Source organism: Stegastes partitus, unplaced genomic scaffold, assembly GCF_000690725.1.
Source record: "Stegastes partitus isolate 25-593 unplaced genomic scaffold, Stegastes_partitus-1.0.2 Scaffold402, whole genome shotgun sequence".
Taxonomy (NCBI): Eukaryota; Metazoa; Chordata; class Actinopteri; family Pomacentridae; genus Stegastes; species Stegastes partitus.
The window spans coordinates 245,274-258,327 of NW_007578133.1; the positions used below are offsets into that span (position 1 = coordinate 245,274).

The 13,054-nt window shown below is 40.4% G+C and overlaps 1 protein-coding gene across 1 annotated transcript; it reads left to right on the forward strand.

The window, feature by feature from the left end:
* The first annotated feature begins 1,627 nt into the window (after positions 1-1,627).
* On the forward strand, positions 1,628-12,994 carry LOC103359876 (inter-alpha-trypsin inhibitor heavy chain H3). The gene is made up of 23 exons (XM_008285431.1): positions 1,628-2,092; positions 2,443-2,472; positions 2,664-2,687; positions 5,053-5,207; positions 5,307-5,411; positions 5,548-5,710; positions 5,805-5,915; positions 6,018-6,146; positions 6,288-6,404; positions 6,483-6,651; positions 6,770-6,895; positions 6,995-7,176; positions 7,373-7,558; positions 7,656-7,795; positions 7,949-8,109; positions 9,704-9,730; positions 9,837-9,899; positions 10,873-10,986; positions 11,137-11,338; positions 11,428-11,600; positions 11,928-12,039; positions 12,162-12,447; positions 12,484-12,994. Exons 1-22 carry the CDS (start codon positions 1,979-1,981, stop codon positions 12,298-12,300), a joined length of 2,742 nt encoding a protein of 913 aa, XP_008283653.1. The 5' UTR covers positions 1,628-1,978; the 3' UTR covers positions 12,301-12,447; positions 12,484-12,994.
* The last annotated feature ends 60 nt before the right edge of the window (positions 12,995-13,054 follow it).

A 13,054-nucleotide genomic window follows, 5' to 3' on the forward strand; every position in this document is an offset into this window, starting at 1 on the left:
GACAGAGAATGGAAATCGTAGACTATATACGTAGTGTCATGGCATAGCAAGTGAAGCTAATGCATGACTACTATAAACCGACATTCTCTCTAACTCTCCAGCAGTTGCGACTCCACTGGTTGCATAAAGAAGTCAGTTTGTATAGAAGTCTATGAGAAAATGACTCTACTTGTCACTGGATCTAAGACTTCGAAACATTTTCTCAATGAGCTAACCTTGGCCATTGTTGGACCACAAAAAGTATTGCTAGCATCATCTAACAAAGGATGTACTGATGTCCGCTTGCATGAGAAAGGACTGCTTGAGAGAAGGAACATAACATTTATCTTCCTTTACTGTGGAGGATGGCAACACTTGCACAGGCTGCAGAACACTCTAACTCTAGTATAGATAAACCTTTCTAGTCCACACCAGTCTCAGTTCATTTTGTTGTATGCCACTGTAGCATACATCAAGAAAGTCTGTGTGCAAATTCCCTGAACCAAGTATTGTCAGCGATCATTCTCACCTTGAATTTCTTCAAAAGCAAATGGCCTCAAATAACCTCAAAATGTTTTTGCACTGTGTGGGAGGAAGCCGGAGAACCTGCAGAGAACCCAGACTGCATGGGGAGAACATGCAAACTCCACGCAGAAAGATCCCGAGTGTCCTCACCGAGACACAAACCGGAGACCTTCTAGCTGTGAGGCGACAGTGCTAACCACCGAGCCACCTTGCAGCCCTGACAGGCATATCTCAGGAATAACTACAACGATACAGTGCAGCATTCAAATCTGTAAATAGCTAAGCCATTCTTACCCCTTATGGCCAACCCTTCATGGTTTCCAGATCCCTATGTGGAGACTGATGAGGACTTTGTGAACAGTGAACACGGAGGTGGTTCTGTTCATATTACAGTAGATACACGCCGGTCATATCAAACACAGAAAGACACACAGAGCTCCAGTGGATGTTTCTGAAATGCTGCCTGTGACTTCACACTTTGGGCTGTAGCACCGCGTCAATGTGATTATTCCTGAGGTGTACCAAGCACAGTGGGGGGACATAACACAAGATTTCTGGAGAATTTAGAAACGTCTCCCGTGTTTGGGCACCACAGATGGAAAGTGTGACCAAGGAGTTGTATTGGTGTATACTGCTGATTACTCACCAATGAACCAAAAAATAAAAAATAGGGGATGTCAGTAGAGAACCACAGTGCCAGTTGAGAGGAATGACTCATGGGACAGAGTACAGAGTACTGTTTAGCCAGGCTGGTTTATCAAAGTTTAGAGTGGCAGAATCACAAATATAACATGCAGCCAAAAGTTCTAAATCAAATAAAGCTTAGTTTACATTTGTTGGGACTCTGGATATGTTTTCTGATGGTACTACAACGTATCATGATGCTGAAAATGATTTAGAAAGGCAGATGTTTGCAACTGTGGCACAAATAAATGAAGAGTCTGTCTGATTTTCTTACAGTAGTCCACGGTTTGACGCTGGTGAATGACATTCAACAGCTACACTTGGTAAACACAAATGCTTGCTTCATATCTATTTAAACACCCTCCACTTTCCTTGTTTATGACAGTCAACAGAGAACACAAATATGTAGCTGTAACATAGGAAAACTGTTATGACATGTCACACAGGATTTGTATTGTGAATTATCTCATACACTAAACACTGATGTTAGAGTCCATAATTGATGCTTTTTTCCCCCTATAAGTACAGTTTGATTTGAGGTTCTAGGTGTCATTGTCATTGAGCCAAATAGCTAAATAAGTTTGATTTCAGCCCTACGCATAATCTCATACTTGTACATACTTCATGCTTGTGCCTCATGACCTCCTGCACATTGAGCTCAGGTCTGTTGGTCAATATTCAGCACACACACACACACATCCACACACACATCCACACTGTGTCCCTCCCCCAGGGCAGAGAGCTTTTTTCTCAGCACTGAAGGGAGACAGTGTTCAGTGGAAGTTTGGTCATGTCTGGGCTGTTGGGTGTTCGCCTGCTGCTGCTGTGGGGCTTGGCCTGCCTCTGGCTCTGCAGCTCGGCCTCGGGGGCTCTGCTCATCTCCCGGGGCGATGAAGCTCTGCAGGTAACTTCACACGCTGACCCTTTTTTTGTATTCTGATCTTCACTTGAAGTCACATCGTTTTATAGCTGGAATTTCTTTCTTTTTTTTTTTGTTGTTGCCAGCATTCATTTTATCAGGTAGCTCCAGATTTAACCACTAGGCTTTTCTTAATTTAAAAAAAAAAATCACTTCAAAACAAGCTCTGTTTCTCCAAGTTTGCAGCTAAAATCCTACATGTTGCTTCATACAGAATGTAAAGTTATTCTTACAAGCTGGAATGTTGTTGTGCCAGGATTGTGTTTTTTTTTATTTTTTTAACCCTCTAACGTCTTGACACTGTGTCGTTCTTCCATCCTGTATTTGTATTTCAGGACACTAGAGGAGCTGCCAGAAGACTGCAGGTAGAAACTGTTCCCTGACAAATACTCTCTTGAACAGCTTGTTAGCTTTCGTTGATGTTAACCCTCAGTATTAGGATCATAACTGTATGACATAGATAAGTCATTAATGCATACTCAGTTTCAGCTCTGTGAACAATTTTATTGATCAAAATTTAAATATAATATCTTCTTTTTCTTTGTTTTTATTACAGAAACGAAGCACAAGTGAGAATACGGTAAGAGAAAAATCTGTATCTTGGTGGAAGATAATGAGAAATGCTTAATTCAAGACAACTTTATTTATCTTATGAGGCCTTATATCTTCTCGATCAAATTGGTTTGTATAAGATACTGAAATATGATTTGGCTGCACTCACTTCTTGAGTCAATAATGTCAATTTCACTTTAATCTTCCTGAGGTTTTGGATCCGTTGTCTTCTGTCTGCCTCATATTTCCGATAGTTTATCATAACTTGCTCTACTGTTTCTTCTTCCTCACCGTAGTCTGCCGCTGTTGTGTTTCTGTATTTTGAATAGTGTGCTTCTTAAATCCTCTCAGCCTTGATGTCATTATCTCCTCTCACCTGTCCCTTCTCACACAACTCCATTCTCCCAATTTCTTTTTGAACTCTGTAGTATTGTCGTGCTTTCCTCTCTTCCTCCTGTTGCTTTTTGCTTTCCCTTCAGTCTTTGGTGATGCTTTTGATTTCCGTCCTGCTGATGTTAACTTCCAAGTCAAAGTGAATACCATCTGTGGCTTTCAAAGTCTTGTCTGTCATTTCATTTCCCTTTGATTCCAATGTGCGCCCATAAAAATGTTACAGTAAGTCCCCGGAAAAGAATGAGAGAGGAACAAGACTGCGTATACACAGAGTACTGACTGGGAAACAAGACAAAGGTGAAACTAATTGAAGCTAATGAGGGCAGAGCAGAAAACCAAAAAAAGGCGTGAAAACACACAAAGGGATGAAGCAAAACCACAATAGACACACCAGGAATAGGATCTTTTTAAAATAAAGCAGGAAATAAGTATGAACAAAATCAAAGATGGCTGCACTCCTGATTGCACACTTTTTCTTTCAGCAGCTGCCCTGACAAAGCACATGCTGTTTCATGCAATATGAATACAGTTAGGTCCTACTTCTTCATAATATTATTACATCTTAAACTGTTGTCGTCTGAAGTGTAACATTAAAACGTTATCTTTTTGTGGAATCTTGGCAACTCACGCTTGTTTATACCACAATGCAACTGAGCAGAGGATTGTGGGCCAGAACGAAGGCCAGAAAAGCTGTCTTGCATACTGCAGAAGTAATCTGCATATGGCATGCTATGTACAAAATCTTTTTCTTGCATACTGTATAGTTTGGTTGCATGGCTATGGGAACGCACGTAAAGACGGATCACTAAAAAAGAAAAGGAAAATTACACTGAAAACAGGGATAAGATGCTAGCCCAGTTCTTTAGCTGGAAGCTTAAAAACAAACCGGAGAAATCTTAAGTTCACAGATGTAGAGTTTATTTAGGTCACAGGTGAAGAGAGGCAGCACTGGGCTAATGGAGCTCTCGCGAGAGATGTCCGGAAATGATTCGCATTCATCTTCTTGCAGCAGGCCTGCCCCGAACACAAGTTGGTCTTGTACGTTAATTGGCCAGTTACTGTAACATGAACAGGCTAACCACTGTTCATGTGGAGGTTTACTGAAATGTAAACAGAAACTGCTTGGATCGAATACAAAATGTGGGTGTGTGTTGTCCAAAAGACATGTATCTAAAGTGATAACTGATAGAACAGAGGAGCTTCCGTTGTCTCCCAGTATGTGAATCAGTTCTAACCAGCCATGTTATCTTCAAGGACGTGCATTGTGCTCAGTAGAAAAGCGCAAAACAGAATCATACGTTCAGTGGAGAAACACAGATTCAGAAGACATGATAGCTCGAAACATAGATAATTATAACAAAGCTCAAGCACTACCATAAATAATCCATATAACAAGAAAACAAATAGCAAATAAATTAACAGATCAATAGACTCTCAATAAAAGATTGATTAAACTGGTTGAGAGTATCTGGCTTTCCAAGATCCACACTCTTCAGTGGCATCATGTCTCTCAAACTGTAAGGTGTTTTTTTTTGGCACCTGTCAGGACAACTGCATAAATAAATAAATAAATAAATAAATAAATAAATAAATAAATAAATAAATAAATCTCTTTAAAATGACATTAATTTTGACTTACTTGATGTCTAAAATAGCTGCATGTCAAAAATATTCTCTTTATGTTATTGTCCCTCCACTGCAGTCCAGCATGTAAACACTGTCTGGGGGAACACAAAGGGGAATTTTAAAATAAAATCTTAACTTAATTGTATTAATTCAGACCAATGAAGCCTCATATTAAATGCAGATATTTTTACTCAGAAGACAAACTGTGTGTTTCGTCCCCACCTGCTTCGATTGAAAGCACATGAAGTGTGAAAAGGAGGAAGAACTACAGCAAGAGATGGACACCTGACTATTGTTTCAAGACAGACTTTAGAATTTGAGAACTTGTCCTTTACGTGCTTATAGTAGCGCTTAAACTTGTCTTTGTTTCTCAGGTGGAGGTTCACCGTGTGGCAGTCGACTGCACCGTCACATCTCGTTTTGCCCACACGATCATGACCTCCAAGGCAATGAACAAAGCTAACGAGTCCCAGGAAGTTTTCTTTGACGTGGAACTGCCCAAAACTGCGTTCATCACCAACTTCAGCATGTCAGTCGACCTTTTCTCTCTTGTTTTCACTTTCTCACTGTTTACTTGTAAGCCGGCATTTCTATAAGTTCCTTCATATCTTTCCCCATCTTCTCACAGGGAAATTGAAAGTAAGCTATATGTTGGGGAGGTGAAGGAGAAAGAGAAAGCAAAGCAACAGTATGACAAGGCTGTTTCCTCTGGACAGACTGCAGGACTGGTCAAGTGAGTGAATGCAACAGAAACACACATAAACTCATTATTACGAGCACAAAGATAAAGTCTAGTCTAGTCTGTGTCTTTACAAAAAATCCTAAATGAATCCCTTGCAGCTGTCAGTGATGTCTGTGTCTCATTACAGGGCTTCAGGAAGAAAGATGGAGAAGTTCTCCGTGTCTGTCAACATAGCAGCAGAAAGTAACGTGACTTTCATCTTGACCTATGAGGAGCTTCTTCAGAGGAAAATGGGCCAGTATGAGATTTTGACCCGAGTTAAACCCAAAACACTGGTCCAGGAGTTTGAGGTGAATCCATGGCCGTGATTAAACTCTGCCTTATGGTGACTTCAGACATCCTGATAGAGTGCCCTACCTTACAAATCTTTCCTCTGTGTAACAGATAGTGGCAAACATCTACGAGCCTCAGGGCCTCGCTTACGTTGATGCCCATGCAACCTTCCTCTCCAATGAACTGCTCCCCCTTGTGGAGAAAACTGTCACAGACAAAAAGGTACAGATACATTAGGGCCTGTAAGAACTTGTCTCTCCTTTTTCATAATTTTTTAGGATGGTCTGCTATTGTACTGTATACACTGTGTTTGTCCACTTGTAGGCACGCATCTCTTTCTCACCAACTATGAATCAGCAGAGGAAGTGTCCAGATTGCGATGGAACGCTCATTGATGGAGATTTCATCATTAAGTATGACGTAAACCGAGGGACGGGCCTCGGGGACATTCAGGTCAGCTGTCAACGAGGATTCAGAGCTGAAGGCTTCATATATGGAACTACACAAAGTCACTTCTGTGTTCCTTGTGTTTAAAATCTACGTTCTGTCATTCTTGCATGTATATTCCTGCTGCTATGATTCCATTTCCTTCAGATCGTGAACGGATACTTTGTGCACTTCTTTGCTCCCCCCGACCTGCCCAGAGTCCCAAAGAATGTGGTGTTTGTAATCGACAGGAGCGGATCAATGAGTGGAACAAAGATGCAACAGGTGAGAGACTGTCCTGAGTGTAGATGCGCTTTTAACATACCGCATGATCACAGTTTGACCCCTGACTTATTTTTGCAGACAAGACAGGCATTGCTGGCCATCCTCAAAGACCTCCATGAAGAGGACCACTTTGCCCTCGTCCTATTTGATAGCTTTATCGAACCCTGGAAAGAATCACTTGTCAAAGCAACCAAGGAAAATGTGGATGAAGCCAGGGCCTACGTCAGGACAGTAAGCGACAGAGGAGGTCAATAGAAAAACAAGTGACTTTAGCTTTGACGTCAAATGTCAAATTTGCTCCCCCCATAAAAGAAAAACACTTGCATACTGTGCATATTACAGTTTGATTTGTATTTTCCTTGTAGCCACTGATATCAATGGTGCGTTACTGAAAGGTGTAGCAATGCTGGTCCAAGCCAGAGAAAACAAAACGCTGCCAGAGAGAAGCGTGGATATGATTATTTTGCTGACTGATGGAATGCCAAATGTTGGTAAGCATGCAGAGTGTAGTTCAAGACAGGCTTTATATTTGTGCACATTTGATCAGTTTATGTTACATTTACATTTGTGTTGTGTTTGTTCTTGTGAAGGAGTGTCAGACACGTCAGTGATCCAGCAGAATGTGCGTGCTGCTACTGGGGGAAATACGTCTCTGTTCTGTCTCGGATTTGGAGATGACGTTGCTTATGGCTTCCTGGATGTGATGAGCCAGCAAAACAAAGGGGTGGCCCGCCGCATCTATGAGGCTTCAGATGCAACGCTTCAGCTCCAGGTAGAGGGTTTAGGCTGTTGGTATATTTTTGGGGTTGAGTTTGCACATTTTAATTTAAATAACAGCAGCTTCACCACATCTCTTTATTCATTTGTATACACTTTTTTGTTTGTTTTTAATAAAATCATTCATATTGCACAGTTTGCACAACAAACATGTAGTACAATGTGTGTGTATGTGCTTTTTTTCCTCCCAGGGTTTCTATGATGAAGTGGCCAGCCCTCTGCTTTCAGAGGTTGACCTGCGTTATCCCGACAATGCAGTGGACTTACTGACCACCAACCACTTCAAGCAGTTGTTTAATGGCTCAGAGATCGTGGTGGCTGGTCGACTGATGGACAACGACATGGACAACTTCCTGGTGGAAGTGTTTGGCCAAGGGGTGAGGGGAAGGAACAGGCAGAAATCCAGAGAGGAGGCCTCTTACTCTATTTTTTTCTTATACATCTTGTCTTCTTCATCTTTTCTCTCCCCCGTAGTCTGAAGAAGATTTCAAGGTGCAGGGCCAGGCCAGGACATTGGACTGGGGTGTGATGTACCCAGACGAGGAGTACATATTTGGGGATTTCACTGAGCGTCTGTGGGCCTACCTCACCATTCAGCAGTTACTGGACAAGAGGTCAGTTGGAGTCACTTCACATTAAGTGATATTCATTTCATGAAAATATCTGTTTTTGATAATTACCACTCAATGGTACCTGTTGGTTGTTGTTTAAGAGCCCATGTTGATCTTGTAAAAATCTAATTTGTGGAAATAAATTTCTTCTTGCAGCAAGACCGGCTCCTCAGACGAAAAAACCAACGCCACAGCCAAGGCCCTGGACATGTCCCTGCAATACAGCTTCGTCACCCCTCTCACATCCATGATAGTCATCAAGCCTGAAACTGAGAACGGACCAGACAGCCCCCTCATCGCTGACAAGCTGACCGAGGGTAACCAAAGAGGGTGTTTAAACAATTACAGTGGGCAGGTTTTTCTTAATGTGGCTGCGGTCATTTGTTTCCCTGTAAAGCAAAATATTACTGTATCATTTCCACAAACAGTATTAGCTACTGAATTCACATTTTCAACATAGTGTTTCATGGAAACAGTTTATAATAAGGAGACAAATGTACCAATCAAGTAATACTTAAATACCAGCTCTAGAGATAATCAGGCGTCTTACTTTCTTGATGTTGACATGGTGATTTTTACAAACTGGAAGATAACTTGTGAGCAAAATAAGAAGTCAACACCATGGCTGAGCATTTCACACACTGAAGCTGCAGTGTACCATTAACAGCCTCAAAACTAGAGATTCAGACTTCTGGGGTTTTACATGCAAGATTTTAAGTTTGGATTCTAAAAAATCTAAATTATGTGCAATTTAAAAACAGTGAATCAATATTCCTGAAAAGCTTTTCATCTGATGATCCAACGAGCACAATGACATTGCATTGAAGCTGTCAGAAAAGAAAAGTAGATTTTTAAGAAGAAGAAGAAGAAGAAAGCATTCTTTCCTCCTGGACTTTCTGCAGTTTTTTACATTTATTTATTTATTTTGTTTATTTTATTTATTTGTTTTTTTTCTTGTTGCATCTTTCACATTTTTATTAAGACCCTCTCCACTGATATTCACGTTTTGACCTTGTTCACAAGTCAATATTGTGTCATTTGATCTGCTAGATCACACATCATAAACAAAATAAGCAGTCAAAGCCATTGATGAGCATTTCCGCCATAAAACTGCCTAAAAACACAGATTCAGACTGTCAGGGTTTCATCCATAAAAAACTTAAAGGACCAATCCTCTCAGCTTGCAGGGTTTATAGAATAAGTTTCTGGTTTTAACATGTATGGCTGAATAATTCCAGAAGTTCAACTTGCCATTATCTCCTGTGGAGTCGTTTTCAAACAGAGTTGTAGGTGAGCCGGTGTGCTGAGCTGCACTGAGAGGGTAGAGATGGACTTCATAGATCTGCACGCTTTAGAGGAAACTGCATTTTAGAGTTACGTCGAAGTCATTTTAAGGGATTAAAGGTTTTATTTTTATGGATTTTAAATATGTAACTCTGAGGTACAGTTAATGAGTTTTTAGAGGTTTAAGCGACAATCCGGGAGGGACTTTAACTGTTGCATGACTCGAGATGATTTACTTCATGTGTTTAATTCATTCTTTACTTATCAGTTGAGGAACTGACACGCTCAAGTTTAACTGGATTGCATTAGACTCTCATTTTGGTAACACAACAAAACAAAAACAAATCTAAATCTTCAGACTTCTATGAGATCAGGATTTGCTTTCAAAGAGACTGAACAAATACATGAGTCTGAGATAAAACTTTATGTCACTAAAATCCAGCTGTTTTGGCTTCTTGTTAATTTGCATATGAAGCAATTTTGAATTAATATTCCTTAACCGATGATCTGTTTCAGTGACTCATTATGACAATCCTGCATCATTTTATGCATTTAATCAGCATGAAAAAAATGTGGTTTAAAACTGTAAAATGTACTAAGTTGTTTCTGTTCATGTGTTTTTCACAGAGCAAAGACAGCTGGCACAAAAAATGGGTAAGATGTATTGTTTCTTTTGATGGCATTGGTCTAGAAAGATTTCTGAGATTGAAGCAGTTTAATGAATTGCTTTTAAGTTGGATTTTACTATCCCTGTATGTAGCATTTCAACACAATGCAAACAGGCCACCGTGGCGGGCATTACAGCCATCGCCCTCGTACTTTGGTAAGTACTTTTTAACAATTCTGCTTGCATGGTTTTGCCGTTCTGTCGGTCCATAATGCCAACTATTAGACAAACTGTCAAGACATTTTCTTCAAACATTTATGGTCCTCAGAGGAAGAGTCCCAATTACTGCAGAAGTCCACTAACTTTTCATATTGGGCCACTCCTCAAATCTTTTTTGTTTAAGTCTTGACATTTACAAGTTGCAGTTTTGGCCTCAATTAAAGTATCGAGCGTTGGTGGATAGGTCACAGTCAGCTTTGAACATCTGGACACTGCAATTTTGCATCATTCTTCTTTGCAAAGCTGCTATAGTTCTGCCAGGATGTACAGGGATCTTGAGTGAACAACTACTTTCAAGTCCAGCAACAATTCAACGGTTGGATGAGGTCTGTGCTCTGACTCAGCCACTCTAGAACGTTTACCTTGTTGTCTTTAAACCATTTCTGTGTAGTTTTGCCTATATGTTTTAGGTCATTGTCTTGCTGGAAAACAAATCTTTTCCCAAGTCACAGTTCTACTGCAGACTGCATCACATTGTCCTCCAGGTTTCTCTGCATTTCATTGCACTTATTTTACCCTCAACATTTACAAGCCTTACAAAGCCCTGTGTAAACATCATCACATCATGATGCTGCCTCCACCGTGCTTCATGGTGGGGATGGTCCAACATAGCTGATGGATAGATGATTGGTAGATGGACCAACATAGCATCTAGTATATTTGCCAAAAACAGACAAAACACACAAAACTAAGCTAAAGATTAATTTAACCTACAGTCATATTTTTCCAGGTTTTCTGCAGATATTATCATTATCATGAATTCTTCTGACCATGCTAATCCTGAGAGCCCTACCTGCTTGAGTTTCTCCAGATGTTTAGTCACTGACATGTAGTTATCAGCATGTTAGTCCAATAGAGAGTCTTGTCCATTGTGTTTATTACTGACATTGTACTCCGGTGTCCCCTGCAGTGGATGGAGATCCTCATTTCATGATAGAGCTCCCAGACAAAGACGACGCTCTGTGCTTCAACATCAATGACGTGCCAGGAACCATTTTCAATCTGGTCAAAGATGCAAAATCAGGTCAGCTGACTCCTGACTATCATCATGACTCTCTTACATTGTAACAAGTATAAAATACAGTCCTTTTACCTTTTCACCAATACTTTCTTAGATCAAGATTTAAATCATTTGTTGAACAGTGACTGACTGGATCCTCCTGTGTTTCTTCAGGTATTCTAGTCAATGGCCAGATCATTGGAGACAAGAAGATTCCCCCCAGTGGGAAAATTAACACCTATTTTTGGCGTTTTGGCATCGTTCACAAAACTTTGGGGGTCCAGCTGGAGGTGAACACTCGGGACATCTCAGTGTTCCAGGACGGCAAACGGATCAAGCTGCTGTGGTCTGATACAGCTTCTCTCAAAGGACCCAAGTGAGTCATCACATTATTACAACAGCTAAAGAAACTGTCCTTGGCTGAGTCTGAGTGATTATTATCTTTATCCTTTTTCTCTCCTACAGCGTGGATCTTCTTGTGACCAAAGACCGAAGCCTTAAAGTGATTCTAAAAGATTCAGTTAAGTTTGTGGTCTTGCTACACAAAGTGTGGGAGAAGCACCCGTACCACCAGGACTACTTGGGTTTCTACACTCTGGACAGCCACCTCTTGTCTCCGTCTGTTCATGGCCTTCTAGGTAATAACAAGATGTGAAATCTCAAGAATTGCATGGTGTAGCAGGCCAGGGGGAGTGATGTGGTGATATTTCTGAATTTACAGCATTTTTTGTCTGATGTTTTAATGATGCTAAGGTGAAATGTGCTTCTAAATATGGTAAAAAGTAGCTTGTCCATTCATACATTTGTAATACTACATAAACACAGAGATACTTAACAGCTACAGGTGCATGCTTCTTTCTGACAATAGAGTTTAAGACACATAGTAAAGCTGAAATTATTTTATTCCACGCTGCAAGAGATACAGGGATAAAATCATCTACTTTAAATGGCGCCTCTTCCTCCAGGTCAATTCTACCATGGGATTGAATATGAGGTGACAGACTTGCGTCCAGGAGAAGTCCCAGAGAAACCAGATGCCACCATGTATGTGAAAGGACAAGAGCTCAATGTGACCAGGTACAAAGAATGTCTCCGATCTTAGAATTTGTATGAAGCATGTGTCCTAAATGTGTGGATGGTTGTTGCTTCTTATGCACAATCTCATTTTATCGACATATAATGTGTCTCTTGGTCCACAGAGGCTGGCAGAGAGACTTCAGGAATGATGTGAAGAACGGAGAAAATGTTCCCTGCTGGTTCATTCACAGTAACGGAACAGGCCTCATTGACGGAGATGCAACAGACTACATAGTGTCGGGCCTTTTTAAAACAGTTTAAATGCAAGTTTAAACACATCCATGTCTGCCACTGAAATCATCAAATTCATAGAATAATCATACAAATCTGCCCGCAGTTACACCACAAGTGCTCTTAAAATCAGTTATCCAAAGGACAATGGGCTTCATTTACAGGGTTTTTTGGACAATTTCAGAATAATTCCCTGTGCTTTAAGAATGGGACATAGCATCAACATTAGTGAGACACAATCCTTAAAGATGTTGGTTTTCTGTCAGATTTTAATGGTTTCCAACTACTACTGACTACTTACATTGCGTTTCTATTGCTATTACTTTGATTATTCCCGAGAGACGTTCTTGACTTTGAGAGTGAAAAATGGCTGATTTTAAACCTTCATGTTCTGTTTTTCGTTTGGTACTGTGTTGTTGTTTTCATCCTGGTTTAAGCGTGTGTTATCTCCAGGAGATGACAGGTTGTAAAATGGTACCCAAAAGCAACTCGAAAGAAAAGGTCTGAGTCCGATATCGTTCATGTGAAGTATGCTGTGGGGATCCAATATTACATGATACAATGCACCAAATGATTCAGATTCTTGTTTTCCCACAACAATGCCACCCCTGAACAGTAATTAATGCTGGTTGAATGAGTAGTTTACACTTTATTATGATGTAATCAACCTTATTCATGTCGCAGCATGAGGAGAAAAAAAATAAATGCATTTATGCAAAGGAAATCCCAGTGTTTTATATTTCCTTAAACCCTGCACTCTTGTATGCAGTAAACACACACCCAC

What these genes read in the sequence shown, in the direction of transcription:
- LOC103359876 (XM_008285431.1), top strand. Translation starts at nt 1,979, where the DNA reads ATGTCTGGGCTGTTGGGTGTTCGCCTGCTGCTGCTGTGGGGCTTGGCC. An exon ending in AAACTGTCACAGACAAAAAG is followed by an intron (nt 5,916 to 6,017) that starts GTACAGATACAT and finishes GTCCACTTGTAG; the next exon opens with GCACGCATCTCTTTCTCACC. An exon ending in TGGAAGTGTTTGGCCAAGGG is followed by an intron (nt 7,559 to 7,655) that starts GTGAGGGGAAGG and finishes TCTCCCCCGTAG; the next exon opens with TCTGAAGAAGATTTCAAGGT.